Source organism: Octopus sinensis, linkage group LG12 (genome assembly GCF_006345805.1).
Source record: "Octopus sinensis linkage group LG12, ASM634580v1, whole genome shotgun sequence".
Lineage (NCBI taxonomy): Eukaryota > Metazoa > Mollusca > Cephalopoda > Octopoda > Octopodidae > Octopus > Octopus sinensis.
Genome location: NC_043008.1, coordinates 70,011,096 through 70,032,629, shown reverse-complemented (window position 1 = coordinate 70,032,629; position 21,534 = coordinate 70,011,096). Strand labels below are relative to the sequence as shown.

General features: G+C 36.1%; 1 protein-coding gene across 10 annotated transcripts in view; it reads right to left on the bottom strand.

The window, feature by feature from the left end:
* The window catches only part of LOC115218071 (zwei Ig domain protein zig-8), a 547,852-nt gene that overhangs the window by 433,726 nt on the left and 92,592 nt on the right, over positions 1-21,534 (bottom strand). For 9 of the 10 annotated variants that reach the window (XM_036508046.1, XM_036508050.1, XM_036508048.1 and 6 more), the window contains exon 2: positions 13,532-13,558. The exons of the other annotated variant lie outside the window; for it this stretch is intronic. In XM_036508046.1, the coding sequence (XP_036363939.1) occupies positions 13,532-13,558 (27 nt within the window). The remainder of the gene's footprint in view (positions 1-13,531; positions 13,559-21,534) is intronic. 10 annotated transcript variants of the gene reach the window in all.

The window sequence follows — 21,534 nt, the reverse complement described above, 5'->3', positions numbered from 1 at the left end:
AAAGAAATATATATATCATCACCATTTAATGTCTGTCACAAACCATCATGGGCAGGATTATTGAGAGAATCTGATGAATCTATGGACTATGCTATGTAGCATTAACTGTTTTGGCATGGTCTCTATGGTTAGATGCCCTTCAAAAACAGCAATGCACACACACACACATCTCTGTCTTGTACTCCACAGCAGAAGTGTTAAGACCGGTGCCCTGGTGGTGAGGATCACACTGCAAAAGACCTGTGCCACATAAAAGCACTCATGTGGACTCCATGTAAAAGCACACATAATGGTGCCACATAAAAATGTCCATACTGGGTTCACGTAAAAGCACCTGTGTGGTGCCATATAAAAGCACCCATGCAGTGTCACATAAAAGTGCCTATGTGGTGACACATAAAAGCACCCATGTGGTACCATGTAAAATCACCCATGTGGTGCCACATAAAAACACCCAGCACACTGTTGAGTGGTTGGCATTAGGAAGAGCATCCTGCCATAGAAACAAAGCCAAATCAGACTAGAGTCTGGTGCAGGTCCCCAGCTTACCAGCTCTGGTCAAAACATCTATGGACTACAGGCATTGAACGATGATGATGATAATGATGATAATAAATTCACTTATAATTCAACAAGTGAACCAGTGCCTACAATTTTGTCACTTATTATCTGAACGTATTTGTTAAAGGATTTAATTTGTCAGAGTCATGGAGTACACTATATTATATTATGGTTTTATTTCATTTGTCTATTGATAAGAACTAACACATATATACATATACGTGTGTGCGTGTAAGTATGCAGATCTATAATATATATCATTAATATATTTAATATTTTTCTGGTTCTTTTCAAGTAACGATATTTCTGATTATATAGTGGGGGATGTGAGTATATTTTTTGTATACTATAATATTTTTCCAATTTGTTTCTTATGTGTACGTGTGTGTAATGCATAGTAGTGTGTATGTTTGGATGTGATTATATATTCTGTATGCGTGCATGCATGTGTGTGTATGTGTGTGTGTGTGATTATGTATATATGAATATCTCTTCCCTTTGTTACTCTCACCACTTTCTCTCCCACCTTTTCCCCCCCTCTTTGTCACTCTCTCGCATTTCACTTGATTTCCGTGCTAGTAAAGTTATACATATGTATTTCTTAAGCATTATTTTGCAGCTGGATGCCTTGTTTTGTTGCTAACCCTTACTGGTTTTTCAAAAAATGGAATCTTTTCTTTTACACATTTCCAAGAGCACAAAGAAAATAGATGTGTCAACAATAGGAATGATAACATCATCTCTTGTAACTTACAAAGAACTACAATTATAAACAAAACACACCTCCATACACATATATATATGCACACACCTCCATACATACATACATGTATGCACACACCTCCATACATATATACATATATGTTTATAAATTTATATATATATATATTATATATATATATATATTATATACACACATATTACATACATATTCATACATATACAGGGTGCAATGGGTAAAATTTCGCCATATTATATTTTCAATTTCAAGCATGTGCCTTGTTTGTTTTTGATTTTGTTGACTACATAGTATAGTGGGGTGAGTTGGGCACTGTCTGTGAGAAAAAAAACAGCACCATGGCACAATTCATTGACAGAAATTTGGGAATAACATGCTGTACTGCTTGGCATTGATGCTGGAAGCTCCAATACAAACATTTCAGAATGTTTGGGTGTCAACCTGAGGACAGTGCAATCTGAGGACATACAGCGAGAGTGATAAAAATCAAACAACCAGTCAACATCATGGTGTTTGGAATGATCATTAGCAATGGTGGTGTTATGCCTTCATTCATCTTCCCACACAGCCTCACATTCAACATGGAGGCCTATATTAAGTGCCTGAAGGAGGTAGTGCTGCCTTGGGTCAGGAGGGTGACTGCTAGTAGACCCTATGCCTGGCAACCATGCCACATAAGTATGAGAACCTATTCATGGCTGTCAGACAATTTCTGTGACCACATCACCCCTAACATCTGGCCGCCTAACTCCCCAGACTTCAACCCTCTTGATTATTATATGTGGGGTGCATTTAAAAAAGCGACCAACAAAACTCCTTGTAACACAAAAGATGAACCGAAGACAAGGATTATGGCAGCATTCACCAGCTTAAACAAGGAGAGCATCCAGAAGAATTTCAGGAAATTCCAAAGTCATCTGGAGGCCGTGGTTGGAGCCAATGGCGATTTTATTGAATACATTTACTCTTTAGTATTTCAAGATATTTTTATGTAATTTTGGTAAATATATCTGTTAAAATGAGATGTCAATGTTATTTTCATTTTTGCATAATTTAGACAACAGTTTATCCACCACATCATCATCATCATCATCATCGTTTAACATCCGTTCTCCATGCTAGCATGGGTTGGACGGTTCGACCGGGGATCTGGGAAGCCAGAAGGCTGCACTAGGCTCCAGTCTTATCTGGCAATGTTTCTACAGCTGGATGCACTTCCTAACGCCAACCACTCCGTGAGTGTAGTGGGTGCTTTTTACGTGCCACCTGCACAGGTGCCAGGCAAGGCTGGCAACGGCCACGGTCGGATTGGTGTATCTTATGTGCCACCGGCACGGAAGCCAGTCGAGGCGGTGCTGGCATTGGCCACGAGTCGGATAGTGCTTTTTACGTACCACCAGACCAGGGATCCTGGCTGGTTCAATTCGATTTCGATTTCGCTATACACATATTATATACATCCATATGTATATATACATACAAATATGAATACATATATCTTTTAATACACACAAGATTTAAATGCGAGCTACTATAAGATTCATGGTCTCAGAGTACAGTACTGAGACGAACTCAAAACCATATACATATATGTATACACAAATTCACTCACAGACGTGTGCATGCATATATATATACACATACATAAATACACCAGTCAGATAAGATTATGAAGTGAGAAGGGAACAAATAAATATAGACAAGTACAACATGGTAGAAAAGCAAAGAAATATGAAGCAAAACAACAATCAAAGAATGTGTACAATGAAAATATGCCAAATGAAAAGTAAAGGAGAGGCACTAACATTTCAGGTTATATCCTTTGTCAAATAGAATGAAAATAGGAAACGTAGAAGGAAGAAACACAGAAACATCACCGATTTTAAATTTCTTATATTGCAGGCTTGGTTTACATGTATATTACCTTCTTGTTTGCCTCTGTGTAGGTTTATATATACTGTGAATGATTCTTTCCAAGTATCAAAACCATAATGTTATATGTTAGGAAGCTGAAGATGGTACATATACTTGTATGGTACAATGTGCTTGTTTATTTGTGTGTGTTGATGACTGAATTTTTCTGTATTGTGTGCTTATGCTTTCTATATTTTCTATTGAGATTCTAGTTCATGTAGTGTTAAATTTCAAGGAGTTCATTTCTTAGTTTGTGGTTGTTTTGTTGTACATATTATACCATGAAGTCATATTGTGTGATCGTCCTTCATGAGATTTTAATTCTGCTAAGGCCTACACTTTTTCAGGGCTTTACATTTTATGGGGGCTTTTATTGCATATGTTTCAATTTCAATTAGATTTTTTGTATCTTTATCTTTTTCTTGCTTCAAAACCGAAGTCCAGAGTTGAACAAATCAACCCTAAGGCCATAAACAAACCTTAGTTGAATAAATTGACCCTAGTTATGGGGATGCAAACAAACCAACACCAGTTTTTGGGCTACTTGCTTCAATCATTAAATTGAAGTCCTTAATAGAACAAATTGGCCTGAGTACTTATTTCTTTTATATTTCTAAGCCTGGAAATTCTATCGGTCTCTTTTCACTGAACTACAAAGTTATGTGGATGTAAACAAACCAACATCAGTTGTCAGGCTATGGCTAGAGACAAGCACATATACACTCACACACACACATATATATAATGTAATATATAAATATACCAGCTAGTTGTTCCCTCACATGTCATCACCTCTATTTTCTGTAAATTTCAATTATATCTATACTTATCTATATATATATATATATCATCATCATTTAACGTCCGTTTTCCATGCTAGCATGGGTTGGACGGTTCAACCGGGGTTTGGTAAGCCATGGAGGCTGCACCAGGCTCTAGTCTGATTTGGCAGTGTTTCTACAGCTGGATGCCCTTCCTAACACCAACCACTCCGTGAGTGTAGTGGGTGTTTTTTATGTGCCACCGGCACAGGGGCCAGAGCAGGCTGGCAAATGGCCATGATCGGTTGGTGCTTTTACGTGTCACCGACACAGATGCCAGTCAGGCCGCGCTGGCATCGTCCACGTTTGGACGGTGCTTTTTACGTGTCACTGGCACGAGTGTCTTAACTACAATTTCCATTTGAATTTTTATTTTGATGCTGACATACTTGACTCAATATATCCTTTGGTTTACATATATATATATATATATATATATACATATATCAGAAATCTTTCAGGTACCATCTACTAAATCTACTCATAAAGCTTCAAGGGTTTGGTTGGCTCAGGGGCTATAACAGAAGACACTTGACTAAGGTGCCACACGGTGGAGTGAACCCAAAAGCAAACTTCTTACCCTAATCATACCTGCACCTACAGTGACACACACACATGCATACAAGTACATGTGCTTGTATGGTTATTATGTATAAATGCTTGATCCTCTTTACTTTAGTATTACAGTAATACCTTATCTCTTTAGATTATCAGCTATAATTGCCTATATCAATAGATATTTCATTATTTTCCATAATTCATACATGTAACAACTTCAGTGGAAACCAGTGGAATTTTTAAATTCTGTCTTATATAAATGTATCCCTTCCTTAACGATGCCTTTTTTTTAAATCAACAAATTCAAATTTAATAAAATTTGAAGATAAAGATTTAATACCTATTTAGAATCTTGTACACTGATTCTCTACATCATTGTTCCAATTTCCTTCAACAATACCTTTTTTCATGTGATATATATATATATCTTTCATCTATTGCTTTTAATCTCCATCAAAAGCTGTTTTATTAGTGACTGTAATTTCTTTTGTTTTACTTTTCTTTTTGTTTTAGACAAATTTCAGCCTAGTTTAACAGCTTTATTAAATTATTTTAACTTTAGTTATCTCTGATGAGGCAGAATAACTGAAACAAGTAACTGCTTACATATAAGATAACACAGACTAAATACAATGTACTCCATTACAGGCACTGAGTTCTTTCTTTAAATTTGTATATTCCTTCTTTGAGCAATCATGTTCACCTATCAGTCTATTTCTTTATCTCTATCTCTCTAGCTCTCTTTCTGATTCTCTATGTCAATACTTCTCTTTTCCTATCTCTCTCTCTCTCTCTCTCTCTACACACACACACGTTTATATACATAGACACATATATATCTGTACGTTTAGATATGTGTGTATGCATATGCCTATGTATGTAGGTGGTATCCGTGATAGATAGATAGATAGATAACAAGATAGATATCTCATTATATAAAGGGGAAATAACCATGACAGAGAAGATAAAAGATTCTATTGTTCTACCAAGGATAAAAAGCAGGAAATCTTTCAGAATTACAAACACAATGTAATTTTGTTTTGTCTTATGTATCCTTTTTTCTTGGTTTGTTTTTTAGTATGGAAATACTTGAAGTAAAAATACGTATGATACCGCATTATATATATACGTACAAATATACATATATATATACAAGTATACATATATATATACAAGTATACATATATATACGTACAAATATACATACACACACATATGCACACCCACATTATATATATGTGTGTGTGTGTGTGTATCATTAGATATTATATGATATGGAAAGAACAATATTTGCAAGCTAGTAATCTTTCAAATGGTTGTTGCTTAATAAATCAAAATATCAACCGATTCCATGCCAACTCTATCTGTTGAAGATTTCTCTATCCCTTGCCAATCTCTTGCACGAATAAACATTAAATTGGAAAGCTATGCCTGATGATGCCTTACAATGAGACGGGGAATAAATTTGATATAAATGTTATATTTTGCCTATATGTTATAATTTCATATATGTAGGTTCATATTTACATTTTGTTGTTGTTATCGTTCTTGTTTTATTGTAGTCTTCACCCACACAGATTTTCTATAATGGTATATATAGTTGTTTAGCCTCATGGTCTGAATTTGATAGTATGTTTGATGCAATGTGTGTGTGTGTGTGTGTGTGTGTGTGTGTGTATCTATCTATCTATCTATCTATCTATTATCATAAACATTCTAATGGTGACCATTCCATATTTCATTTATGTTTTATTTTTAAACATAAGTATCCAACAATATATTTTTCCAATGTATCCATTCTTGTATTTGAGGAAGATTCAGCTGCTATTTCTAAGCAAATTTGCATCCCACGTAATGGTTTCCTTGTCAGATCAACTGTGAATGTTGCTTCTTTCTATTATTGTTCTAAGAGCAGTGATCTGGCAGAATTGTTAGAACCTGGAAAAAATGCCATATGGTATTTCTTCTGGCTCTTCACAATCTGAGTTCAAATCCTGCCAAAGTCGACTCTACCATTCATCTCTCAGGGGTTAATAAAGTAATGTATGAATCTAGTGCGAGGATTGATACTGACTGATCCTCTCCCTTCAAAATGCCTGTTCTTGTGCCTATCTTAGAAACAATGATTAATGTTGTTGTTGTTTAGTCTCTGCTCAGCCCTGATCAACCAGATGTATGATCAAAGATGTTATAGATGTGACATTCATACCTAGAATATTATCCAATTGTGACCAAGAATGTAAGAGAGCTGTGGTAGTTATTTCTCACAAGTTCATTGATGACATAGAGGTGGGGGAATATAGTCCCTCTTTTCAGTTATAATAACATTGCATACATACACTTCGTTGCTTAGCACTCCCTCTCCGTTATATATATATACATATATATATACTTGGGGGTGGTTATATTTTGCCAATAACTGTTTCAACACATGATTTCACATCAAGAATCTTACAATGCAAATAAATACATACATATATACAGAGAGAGAAAGAGAGATAGGGTGGGGTATGTACGTATGTATATATATATATATATATATTGACATTAATCTAGATATGTTATGTTTCTCTCCATTTTCTATTCTCATTCCTTTCTATCAAAAAGCATAGGCTTGGAACATCAAAGATGTTTCCATTTTACCTGAGCGTCAAACTAATATCCCTTGTTTATTGTTTCCTCACCTGCTTCAGTCTTTTGCTTTCCATACATTTGAATCATATATGTATACATATATATACGTGTGTGTGTGTGTGTGTGTGTGTATCTATTGTGAAATCACTTGTCATAGGCAGTGGATAAGGGTTCAGCAATTTCTTGCTCAACAAGCTGCACAGGTGATTTGTTTATAGGAATTAAATGTTTGTGTTAGCACATTAACTCACTCCCTCAATCAAATCAACATTGCCTGTACAGGTGCACATCCTGCTGCATGTTAGATGTTAAAGTAGGCACTACTGAGCAATGTGAGATGAAGTGTTTTGCTCAAAAACACAACCCTCTGCTTGGTCTCAGAATTGAACCCATGTCTCACAATCATGAGTGTAACACACTAGCCACTAGACCACACACCTAAAACTATCTTCATATATATATATATATAACTCCTTTCAGCTCCAGAACTGCAGTCATGCTGGGGCACTACCATTGAGTGTGTGTGTGTATATATATATATATATATATATATATATATATATATATATATATATACATACATGTACACATGCATACAGTGGGTATGAAGATGCTTATGCAGGAATAGTCACCTTGATTGGTGACAGTCAAATTCTTAAAATTCCAATTTCTTAATCAAAGTAAGGTACTCCAAAAGCAGGTAAATTGGTTGGAAGCAAAGACATTGAAGCAAATATCAAAGAAGAGAGATGAACAAACAATCAAAGTTGTATGAAATAAATTTACATCAATTTACATAATTCAATATAACTTACATAATGTTACATAATTTAGCATAATTTTACATGCTATAATCATCTGACAACTCAAGTTCTACACACCTATAATTGTTGATTGATTGATAGACAGACAGACTGACAGACAGACAACAGACAGACAGACAGACAGACAGATATAGTGCATCTAACATATCTTGAAGTTTGGTATATTTGGAGAACTATGTTTAGTATGCATTCATAGCACTAGATCTGGTAGATCTAGACCATTAGATCTGTTACATCTAGACCATTAGATCTGGTAGAACTAGACCATTAGATCTGGTATATCTACACCATTAGGTCTGGTATATCGAAACCTTTAGTTCTGGTAGATCTAGACCTTTATTTCTGGTAGGTCTAGACCATTAGATCTACTAGATCTAGACCATTAGATTTGGTATGTCTACACCATTAGATCTGGTAGACCTAGACCATTAAATCTAGTATAGTTAGAGAACAATATTTGTGTACCATACCTAGTCCCTACAGCAGAACTACTTATGTACTCATAGGTTTTTCAAGATAAGGGTTGGTTACAGCTACACATCAATAAAAACAACTTTATCAACAACTATAATAACAACAACAACAGCAACATCAACAGTTACAACAGCAGAGTTAAGTAAGTTTCCCAAGAATACTGCTATGAAGTGATAATATATAGACAGATATTTTGATAGTTTGGCAGCTAACCATCAGTGTGTCGTTAAAACTATCTTAATTTAATGATATTGCCCTCCACAAAACAAACCCCCTGTCATGCTCTTCACATTCTTAACCTCCCATAAATTATAGTCATAAACATAAACCGAAACATTTAACTCCCATAAATGCAATCGTAACAAAATTCCATAGATATTGCTGTCCATTAAATACAATATGAAATGAGATGCTGTTTGGTTTGTTTTGTTTTTAATTTATATTTATATTCTCCTGTTTTTCTTTTCTGTTATTAATTTATCGTTTGTTGCTTTTTTTTAAAAATTCCAACTGTATAAACATTGTCTATATTTCATGTCTGTGAGATATGAGACGAGACAGAAAATATTTCCATTGTGCATTTGTAATGTTGTGTAAATGCTTCATGACCCTCGAGGGTTGGGTCAACACAGAAGGTTTTTATCTACATATGTTGTTATACTGTGGCCAACATGCTAAGTGATATTATCCACTCCTCTGACCACAGCTACAGCCTGATATTGCTGTTTGGGGTGAGGAATCAGTAACTAAAATTTAAGCAATTAAACTACATACTCACAAATTTTATGCGACAAAAAATCTATAGCTTTAGATGTGGGAAAAAGATGTAATATTATTATTTAACACCAGGACAACCATCATTGATCAGTTATGATCAAAGACACTCCAGCCATGACCATTTCATGTTGTCTTTCACAGATATCTCAAACTACATTATCTAATATTGTCCTTTCTTAATAGAAATGATTGAATGATTTAAGTAAGATCTGGCTACTATTTCTAGCAACTCAAGTGATCTTATAAAGCAGTGTTTCTCCACTCTTTTTAACCTATAGACCCCTTTAGATTCTCATTTTACTCACTTGGTCCCCTCCTAAACAGTCAATGCTTTAAAAAATGGCATATATTTTTATAGTTATATATTGTATCTTTTACTTGTTTCAGTCATCTGACTGCGACCATACTGGGGCACCACTCTGAAGAATTTTTAGTTGAATGTATCAACCCCAGTACTTATTTCTTTATTTTTAAAGCCTGGTATTTACTCTATCGGTCTCTTTTGCTAAACTGCTAAATTATGGGGACATAAACACACCAACACTGGTTGTCAAGCAAAAAGCAGGGGGTGGGAGGGGGACAAACTCACATACATATACATATATATGTTGAGCTTCTTTCAATTTCCCTCTACCAAATCCAGTCACAAGGATTTGGTTGGCCTGAGGCTATAGCAGAAGACACTTGCCCAAGGCATCACACAGTAGGATTGAACCTGGAACCATATGGTTGAGAAGCAAGATTCTTACCAGGCAAGAAGTATAACCAATTTATTGCAGATAAATTTTAACAACAAATTCTTCTGACATAAAGTTCTGACACTGTAGTTGTGATATTTTAGCTTTCTTAAAGAAAAAGAGAAACATGACTGATGTGAAAACCATTCCAGCCCTGAGTAGAAATATAAGTTACAAAATAAACACCCAACTGTAAAGAGTACCACCACACAGTAAGTAGCAGGAGTATTGTATAATTGGTAAAACTGAGTTGAAAGATAATTCTTGTACAATGAAGATGATGATGATAGGAGTCATTATGGTATGGGTGGTGGTGGTGGTGGTGGTGGTGGTGGTGGTGGTGAAAGAAATGAGGGTGTAAGGAAGTGTTGTTGGTGAAGGCATGGATTGTAGTGGGAATGGGACTAGCTGTTTAGCACCAGGTCAGCTCTCAGATCAAGCAGACTAATCATTGATAGCATTCCAGCTTTGACCATCCCTTCTTTTCATACATCAACAATTATACTGTCCAACAAGGTACATTTTTTTAAAGACAGCAGGTGGGGTATGCTGACATGAAGAAGATTTGGTTGCTGTTTCTAGCATGTCTAGAAGTTCATTTGGCACTAGTGGTGGAGGCAGTGATAGTAGTGGTAGTGGCAGTGGTGGCGATGGTGGCATTGGCAGCGGTGGTGGTGGTGGTGGCGTTGGCGTTGGCTGCAGTGGTGGTGGTGGTGGTGGTGGTTGTACTATTCAGTTCTACAGGCTCCATTCTCTGTGTTCACAGAGGAAATCCAGCCCATCCTGTTCTTGTAAGAACCATTGCAGAATGTTAAGACATGTCTGACATGTAAACTAATGAAATTATTATCAGTTCCAGCAGAGTTGTTTAGCAACAGTCAACAACTCCCTAAATAACAGAAGTCTTCTGCTATTGCTGCTGCTGCTGCTGCTATAAACCAGGGTTGCTCTTTTGGGACAGCACTGAAAAACTACCATGTTTATGTAGTGTGACATGGTTGAATAAACAAATACAAGATATTCCCAGGGAGACTACAAGCCAAGGAGGAAGCTTCTACATGGTTGCTAAGCCTGCTACAAACAGCAGCTAAATCATCTTCAAACTGAACCCTGCCATCTTAAATTAGGATAGCCACAATGGAAAATGTAGTATTAGGTGCAACAAAGGTGGGATGGTCATGGTCAGAATATTTTTAAAGACAGAGCTGCTCAGTCAGGATCAGCCTGATGTAAAACAACTGTATTAATAATACTATAAATGGGGGTGGGGGTAAGTGGCGTTGGTATGAGATGTTGAAGCATTCATGCATTTCTTTTGAGTACGAATGATGGAAGTGAAGTCAATGGCTCCATCAATTAAAAGAAACTCAAGTAACAAACTCACCTTGACTAAGTGTTTATCTCAATTTTACAGAACTCAACAGAACGGTAAATATTTCTCCTGCACACTCCACACTTAATTCCCTTCCTTTAGAATCTCATTAACTACAAGGGACATACTCAATGTCAGTGGGGAATCCTTATTTGAAAATATCTTCATATTATGTGCGTTTAATCAGCAATGTGTTCTCTCTTACATTAACTCAAGTTATATATCTCATTAAGTCAGAGATCAAAGGTGGTATAAATTTGGGAAATGATACATGAGGGAGAATCTAGTTTAAACATATATTTACGCTATGAATTTGATACTTTTGAAATTCTTTCTCTTGGTTCCTGGCTTAAGTTAGATATGTTAGTTTAAGCTTCACTTAATTAACCGATATCAAACCTGTATTACATTGATAATGGAATTAACATATTTCGTCTGGCGTTTAATTGCAACAGCATCTCATTAATGCCTGTTGTGTAACTGATTTTATACAGAAGCTGGACAAGCATTGCAAGAAGCTATTTCAGTGAGACAGAATTAAGAATCTTAAAATCAACATATTTATGCTCAATAAGCCCAGACAACACCGACACATAGAGAGGGTGTCTAGTTATCCATTCATCACCTTCACACTGTGTCCATTCAGCCAACACCTATAACGTAATAAATTATATACTTCACCACACATTATATAACGTAATTATTATGTGTGCGTATATAAACATCCTTTAATGTTGTTGTGAAAATTGTTTAAGGTTAAAATTCCAGCTATTGATTGAGAACACATGACCAGGAACTGGACTATAAGGATTTCAAGCCTTATTAGACTCTCTTCAGATCATGTGTACCTGAGTGATAATGTTCTCTCTGATTTAGCCATAATGCTTTATAAACACTAGAGTAGTCAGTGTTAGTAAAAGATTTTAACCTTCCCTCTTGAGATGAGACTAAATCTCTCAGTCCAGCCTCATAACATTGCGAACAAATGTGATGGTGCTTTAACAAAGATCAGCCATTGTGAATTATATCTTTCACAATGTAGTGTATGGTGTAATATATAATGTGTAGATAAGTGTATGTGTATGTATGTATAAATTTGTACATGAAATTCAGTTACATATATATATATATATATATATATATATATATATATATATATATATATATATATATATGTATATATACACACGCACACACACACACATACACACACACAAGTTTCATGTTTGCATTAATTGGAGTCTTAACTAGATTGTTTATATATATATGATGCACATGAACAGTGTCCACTTAAACAGTGTATACACACACACACACACATATAAGCATGAGGATAGAGGATATCAGGCTTTACTACTACAATTAAAGCTGATATCCTCCATCCTCGCGTTATATTATTCTTATATTAATCTTATTCTGCAGTAGGATATTTTCCAGGGCTGGATACACATGTGGAACTCCTCTATGCATAACATGTGGTAGCCAAATAATGACACAAAAGTTCTTAAATGCACAGTATGAAGATTGCACCCAAACTATACTAAACATATATATATCCAATTTACATGTACTTCTATCTCCCCAGTCAACATATATACACTGTGTCTATCTACCCTGTCAACTTCTACAAATTGTGACAATCCATCCAGTCAATATCTCTGCACTGAGTTTGTCTATCCAGTCAACATCTATGCATTGTAACTGTCAATCCAGTCAACTTTTACATACTGTGTTATCCAGTGAACATCAACTCACTGTGTCATCTTACCCTGTTAACATTATCTACACACTATGTCATTCTACCCAGTCAATATTTCTACACACTCTGTCATGTTATTATCTACACACTGCATATGTCTATCCAGTCAACATTTACAGACTTATCTATGCATACAGTAAATATATACAGACTGAGAGTAGTGTAGGATGAAGAGAAAGTGGATATGCTTCATCAGGTTTACTTAGCCCTCAATAACACTATGCGTGTATCTAGATAAGCTTCTACATGTATACTACATCACTAACCACTATGTTTGTGTGTATGTGTATATGCGTGTGTTTATGAGTATACGTATGTATGTATATCACATTAGAAATTAACCATTAAGAGATTCACTTACTTGTATTATTCCAAATTTGGGACTTACCTGCAAAGGAAAATAAAAAGAAACATTAGTTACGATATTCTTGAGGATTAAAGAAATCTTGGAGAGATCTGCATTGATTAAACAAACAAAACTATTGTATTAATTAATTGTATTAATTAATTTTTGAAAGTTGTTGTTGTTTAACCAAGGTGATTCCTCATTCAGCAGTTCAATGATTAAAGGTGTTCCAGTTATGACCATCCTACCTTTTATTTCCAAACAAGCAGAGAATCTAGATGGTCAACTGAAAAAATTATTAAAGCATTAGTCAAATACAGCATGAGTTCAAATCCAACCAAAGTAAGCTTCCCCTTTTATCCTTCTGGAAGAGGGCATGCAATATAATAAAAAAAAAAGGTTATGATGATTTCCAATATAGGCACAATGTCTCAAATATTAAGAGTATAGTTGATTACAATTCACCCCAGTATTTTACTGGTATGATATTTTATCAATCCTGCAAAGATGAAAGTTAATAATGACAATAATTATAATCAATTCTAAATTGTTGTTATTGAGTAAAGAGTGAGATGAACACTAAAGGAATTACAGTGAATTAGTTATTAAAATATGAATTAGTAATTAAAAAATGTTCCATCAATTACAGAATGTGTCTATTATTATATTTGTAATTGATAAAACTAGAATATTAATACATAATCAAATCTATAAAGGACAATGACAGATTATCTCTAAGGATGGCCATAGGCACACTCTTTAAAACTGCATACTGGTATTTGTAAGTACTGCTTTACCCATTACCTTACAGCTTTTGCTGTTATCATCATCATTGTCCATTTTTCCATGCTGGCATGGGTAAGAAATTTTAACAGGAGCTGGAAACTCAGAAGACCGCACCAAGCTCTGCTATCTGTTTTGGAATGGTTTCTATGGTTGGATGCCCTTCTTAATGCCAGCTACTTTGCAGAGTGTACTGAGTTTTTTTTTATATGAATCCAGCAGCCGAGAGGTTGCAAAGTAATTTGCAACTAGGGGAGGGAGTGTAGTATTGAGGCACAAAAACAGTATTTTGCATCAGAAGAGAAACAGCTACCTCAAAAGAAGAGAGAAGAGAAAAAGATAGTGAAAATGTGACAAAGAGGGAACAGGGGCCAAGGTTTATGATGTAAGAAAGGAAACTCTCAAACAGATTTCTCAAACAATGAGCTACAACAAAAGTGACAAACACAAAAAAATAATAATGGTTTCTTATTTAGGTACAAGATCATCCCTGACCCCAGTACTTGACTGATACCTTATTTTATTGACCCTGGAATGATGAAAAGCAAAACTGATCTTGTCAGAATCTGAACTCAAACTATAACCTGAAGAAGAACTACAAAATATTTTTTCTGTTTTAACAATTCTACCACTTGGCTAACTTTTACGATAATCATAATAATGGTTTCAAATTTTGGCACAAGGCCAGGAGTTTTTGAGGGGAGCAAGGAAAGTCAATTACAAAAACCCCAGTACTTGAGTGGAACTTATTTCATTGACCCTGAAAGGATGAAAAGGAAAATCAACCTTGGACGAATTTGAACTTAGAACATAAAGACGGACAAAATGGCATTAAGCAGTTTACCTGGCATGCTAATGAGTCCTGCCAGCTTGCCACCTTAATGATAATGATGATAATAATAATAATAATGATGATGATAATTCTTTCTACTATAGGCACAAGGCCTGAAATTTGGGGGAAGATGTCAGTTGATTACATCATTTCCATTACCTGACAGGTACATATTTTATTGACCCACAAAAGATGAAAGGCAAAATATGAGCTGAGAATGTCAAAACAGACGAAATGCTTATCAGTATTTTACTCAGTATACTAAGGGTTCTGCCAGCCCACCACCTTTATGATAATAATAATAACAATAATAACATTGTGTAGTTTAGCTGCAAGGCCAGAAGCAGGACTCACATTTTATCAATGCCAGAGGGATGAAAAAGCAAAATTAACCTAAGTGGGATTTGAATTTATGAACAACAGATGAAATACCACCAAGCATTTTATCTGATTCTATAAATAATTTTAAATTTACAGAAGGCCATCAATTTTGAGGGCTGGGGTTTAGTTGATTTCATCAGCTGCAGTACTTGATTGGCACTTTATTTTATGAATGCTGAAAGGATAAAAGTAAATTTAACCTTAGCAAGATTTAAACTCTGATCACAAAGGAACCAAGACAAATACCATATGGCATTTTTTTTCACTATTCTACTGATTCCTCCAATATACTTAAAGTAACACTTTTAACATAGGTACAAGGCTTGCAATTTGATAAGGTGGGCTTAGACAATTACATCAAGCCTTGTATTTGACTGGTACTTTATTTTATAGACCTTTAAAGATTGAAAGACTTTATAGACCTTTAAAGAATAAATAGGGTATAATAAGCCATAACTGGAAACATCAAAAACATTGTGCTCAATGCCCCAATGACCCTACCAATACTAGTTGGTGGAACAAAAAAGAAAAAGTAAAGCACTCAATTCACACTAAAGTGGTTGGCATTAGTAAAGGCATCCAACAGTTGAAACCAAGCCAAAGCAAATACTGGAGCATGATGCAGTACTTGGACCATACAGATCTTGTTAAACCATCTGACCCAAGCCCACATGTAATGTGGACATTAAATGATGATGATGATGAAAAAAGATTTTACTTGTTTCAGTCATTAAACTATGGCCATGCTGGGACACTGCATTGAAAAATTTCTATAGCCAAGTTCGGGCACTGCCTTGAACAATTTTTAGTCAATTGAATTGATCACAGTACATTTTTTTTAACCTCATGCTTATTTTATTGATTTCTTTTGCTGAACTACCAAGGTAAGGGAACAAAAATACACCAACACTGGTTGTCAAGCAGTGGTGGCGGATAAACATAGACACAAATACACACACACACACACGTGTGTGTGTATTTATATGACAGGTTTCTTTTCATTTTCTGTCTACCAAATTCACCCACAAGGATTTGGTCAGCCCGAGGCTACAGTAGAAGACACATGCCCAAGGTGCCATGCACTAGGACTGAACATAGACCCATGTGGTTTGAAATGAAGTTTCTTACCACATAGCTATGCCTGTGCCTATGATGAAGAATAAATTTTACAACCATGGTAAGAATATATTTAAAAAAAAACGATATTTAACAAAAACACTTAATTTAGTCCAGTATATTAATTCTGGCACCACCATTCCACTACCAGTCATGAGGTGCCAGAAAGATTAACAGACTTAAAAGCACAGAGAGCTTTTGACAATTCTAGTTTCAAATATGAAAGAACACTTGAGGAAGAAATAAAGCAGAAAAACTGTCATCACTTTTAATGAAAACCAACTGTAGTTTCTGAATAAACCAGGCAGAATATGAAATACGCAATAATATAAATATCATCACAAGGTTTTTTTCATAACGCAAACTTAGCAAGGAGGCCTAGCAATGGGAGGATGAGAGCACTGGACAGCTGGAAGGGTGAGTAGCTGGAAGGCTGAATGGGTGAGCAGCTGGAAGTCTGAGAGAGGCTGTGTAGATGAGCTGGGCACCCGCCTTGCTTCAGTGTAAAGTTTGTTTTATAACTTCCCTCTTTAACTCACCATTAACTTGTTTATCAGCATTTGTCAGCTCTCATTACAAAATTCGAGCTTTATCTCAACTGAATTCTACTCTTGTTACGAGTGAAGTATATGAACAATATCAGTGTGCATGCATGTACGTGTGTGTGTGTGTGTGTGTGTATCTGTTCATGTGTCAGTGAATGTATGTTAATTCGTGTGTTTGTGTATGTGTGTGTGCACAAATATTTACATGTGTGTGTGTGTGAATATATATTTTGTGAGTGTGAGAATGCATTTTTCTAAAGTTAAGGGTTGGGGTAGAATTGTTAAGCTATCATAGCTTCTTCTTTGCAATTATCACCACCACGTTACCACCATCACCACCACAAAAACAACATCTTGTCTAAAACATTAAGTATATTTAATTCTAGATGAGCAAAGCTTCCGCAATCTCATAATGTAACATACATTCTCAAACATTTATTCATAGGTATGTCTTTACATGCACATACTGCAACACACAGGCACATACTCATACACATTCACATGTGTGCGTATGTATTTACATACATATGTATAAACATACAAATATGTATGAGTATACATACATATATATATATATATATAGTATGTATACATATATGTGTGTATGTATGTCTGTATATATGTATATGCATACATATATATAAACACATGCATACATACAAATAAGTATATATATGCATATATACATATATATATATATATATATATATATATATATATATATATACATTCTTTCACACTCATCTCCTGACACACATTCACCTATACACATGCACACTTGCATGCTTGTGTGTGTATGTGGAGAAATATATTTAAATGAATATAAAAATGTGTTTGTGTGTATGTGTGTAAACATCCACACACACACACACACATATATATATATATAATGTATACACACATATACATACATATGTAAGTATGTATGTTTAAATTTAATATGTGTTTACCCATGCAGTAATGAGTTAAAGAGGTTTTCTACACAACATATCACCACTTATCTTGATCCTGTATCATCTCATCTGTAAAGACCATTCACACATTCCTATAAAGTGATATTGGCTCAGTGGGTAAGGTACTAGTCTACCTACCCAGAGAACATGAGTTCAAATGAGTTGCAGGTACTACAATTTCTGAAGAGAATATTCTATTTGGTCCACCAAATTGCTTAGTAATAGACAGTAAGATCTGCAATGAAAATTGTTCCATCCATTGGCTCCTAGTCTTTTCTTTCTAGTATAGTGGATCTACAAATACATTATGCTTCATGTACATTCCTTTTTAAGATGGTAGGGTGTGAATTGATTGCTATTTCTAGCATGCCAAACAACCACAAAAAGGCTCTCTCAGAGAGATTGGTGAGTAAATAAACAGACTGTAGCAATTGTCTAAATGTAATATATATGGTTGTATGTATATTTATATACACATACATATATGTACATATGTGTATGTGTGCTATATGTATGTATATGTGTGTATATATATATATATATATATATATATATATATATAGGCGCAGGAGTGGCTGTGTGGTAAGTAGCTTGCTAACCAACCACATGGTTCCGGGTTCAGTCCCACTGCGTGGCATCTTGGGCAAGTGTCTTCTGCTATAGCCCCGGGTCGACCAATGCCTTGTGAGTGGATTTGGTAGACGGAAACTGAAAGAAGCCTGTCGTATATATGTATATATATATATGTATGTGTGTGTTTGTGTGTCTGTGTTTGTCCCCCTAGCATTGCTTGACAACCAATGCTGGTGTGTTTACATCCCCGTCACTTAGCGGTTCAGCAAAAGAGACCGATAGAATAAGTACTGGGCTTACAAAGAATAAGTCCCGGGGTCGATTTGCTCGACTAAAAGGTGGTGCTCCAGCATGGCCACAGTCAAATGACTGAAACAAGTAAAAAAGTAAAAAAAAAAAAAAAGTATATATGCCATTATTTATAGCCTTATGTAAGGCAGTGAGCTGGCAGGATTATTAGCAAGCTGGGCAAAATGTTTTGTGTCATCTCATCTGTCTTTACATTCTGAGTTCAAATCCTGCCAAAGTTGACTCTGCCTTTCATTCTTTCAGGGTTGATGAAATAAGTACCAGCTGAGCACTGGGATTGATGTCATCAATATATTCCCGTCCCCAAAGTTGCTGGCCTTGAGCCAAAATTTGTGTACTTAGAGATCCAATATTCTAAAAATATATTCATGTGACTGCAGCCATACTAGAGCATCACCTTAAAAGGTGTTGGTCAAAGAAATCATCCCCAGGACTTATTCTTTGTAAGTCTAGTACTTATTCTACCGATCTCTTTTGCTGAACCGCTCAGTGACGGGGACGTAAACACACACGCATCAGTTGTTAAGCAATGACAGCAGGACAAACACAGACACATAAATACATACATAAATACACACACACACAGGCTTCTAGTTTTTGTCAATCAAACCCACTCACAAGGGTTTTGTCAGCCTGAGGCTAGAAGACATTTGCCCAAGATGCCATGCAGTGGGACTGAACCCAGAATCATGTGGTTTGGAAACAAACTTCTTACCACACAGCCATGCCTGTGCCTATGTGTGTGTGTGTGTGTGTGTGTATACATATATATATATATGTATATATACATATATATACATATATATACATATACCCCTCCCCACTCATCTCCTCTCTCTACACTACACCATACGACTTTACACATCACATCATATATACATACACACGTCCAGACCTCTCATATGCACTAATACTCTCATACACACACACACACTCTTCTCATACACACACACACACACTCTTATGTTGGAGCGAGGTCATTTAACCCTATTATCTCCCCTAATTTCGCTCTTGCGTCTCATGTTTGATCATTGACTTCTGGCCGAAATCAGATCGCCATGTTGATTCGCTAGCCTCTGCACGCATTTTTTTTCTCTCCTTCTTTCTGTGTTTCTTCTCTGTGTATCTTTCTGTTGAAGAGCGTAGGCTCGAAATGTTAAAGACTTGTTTTATTTATATTTCCTGAGCGCCATACTAATACAATTGTTTGTTTGTATTCCACCTGCCTTCGTCTTTTGTTTATTTCCGTAAACCTGCCTTCGTCTTTTGTCTATTTTCATAAAGCTTCCCGTTCCCACAAGACCCAAAATAACGTGGTGGTGGAACAATACTGTTGACAGGGCTATTAGACAAAAGAAACAGGCTTGGAAGGACTGGAAGAACGGTGGTAGCAGGGAAGTGTATCAGACTGCAAGAAGGGAAGCTAGGAGGCAGGTTTATTTAGCCAGAGGGGAAGCAGATAGGAAAAAATTTGCCAATGTCCTGCGCCGTGAGGATGAAAGACTTGAGGTATTTCGTATAGCAAGACAGTGTGTGAGAGAGAATCGTGATATGGTAGGAGAAAAATGTGGTCGCACGGATGACGGCTCACTTGCACTAAATGAGGATGCAAAGAGAGAGGTTTGGAGAAGCCACTATGAAAGGTTGCTGAATGAGGAAAATGAATGGGATAAAGAGAGTCTGCCGAATGTTGACCCAACAGAGGGACCAGCAATCCGAGTTGACAGTTCCTTAGTAGATAAGACAATTAAAAGCATGAAAACAGGGAAAGCCCCAGACCCATCAGGAATTACTGCAGAGATGCTCAAAATATCTGGTAGTGTCGGCTATAGCCTAGTCACCCGTATAGTTAACCAGGTGATACACGAAGGAGTCATTCCCAATGACTGGTGTAGCAGCATAATAGTCAGCTGCTACAAAGGTAAAGGTGACACCCTAGATACAAATAGCTACAGGGGTATCAAGCTGCTGGATCAGGTAATGAAGGTTACGGAGAGGGTTATAGCCCAACTAATTAGAGAGAGAGTTAGCCTAGATCAGATGCAGTTTGGGTTCGTGCCAGGGAAAAGTACTACTGATGCTATTTTCATGGTAAGACAGCTGCAAGAGAAATACCTAGCCAAAGACAAGCCCCTATACCTGGCTTTTGCTGATATGGAGAAAGCCTTCGACAGGGTCCCCCAATCCCTCATCTGGTGGTCAATGAGGAAACTAGGGATAGATGAATGGTTAGTGAAAGCTGTACAAGCCATGTACAGAGACGCTGCTAGTAAGGTGAGGGTTGGCACCGAGTACAGTGAAGAATTCAGGGTAGAGGTTGGGGTCCACCAAGGTTCAGTCCTCAGTCCCCTCCTATTTATCATAGTCCTCCAGGCAATAACGGAGGAATTCAAGACAGGATGCCCCTGGGAGCTCCTCTATGCTGATGACCTTGCTCTAATTGCTGAGTCTCTATCAGAACTAGAGGAGAAGTTTCAGGTATGGAAACAAGGTTTAGAATCGAAGGGCCTTAGAATCAACCTAGCC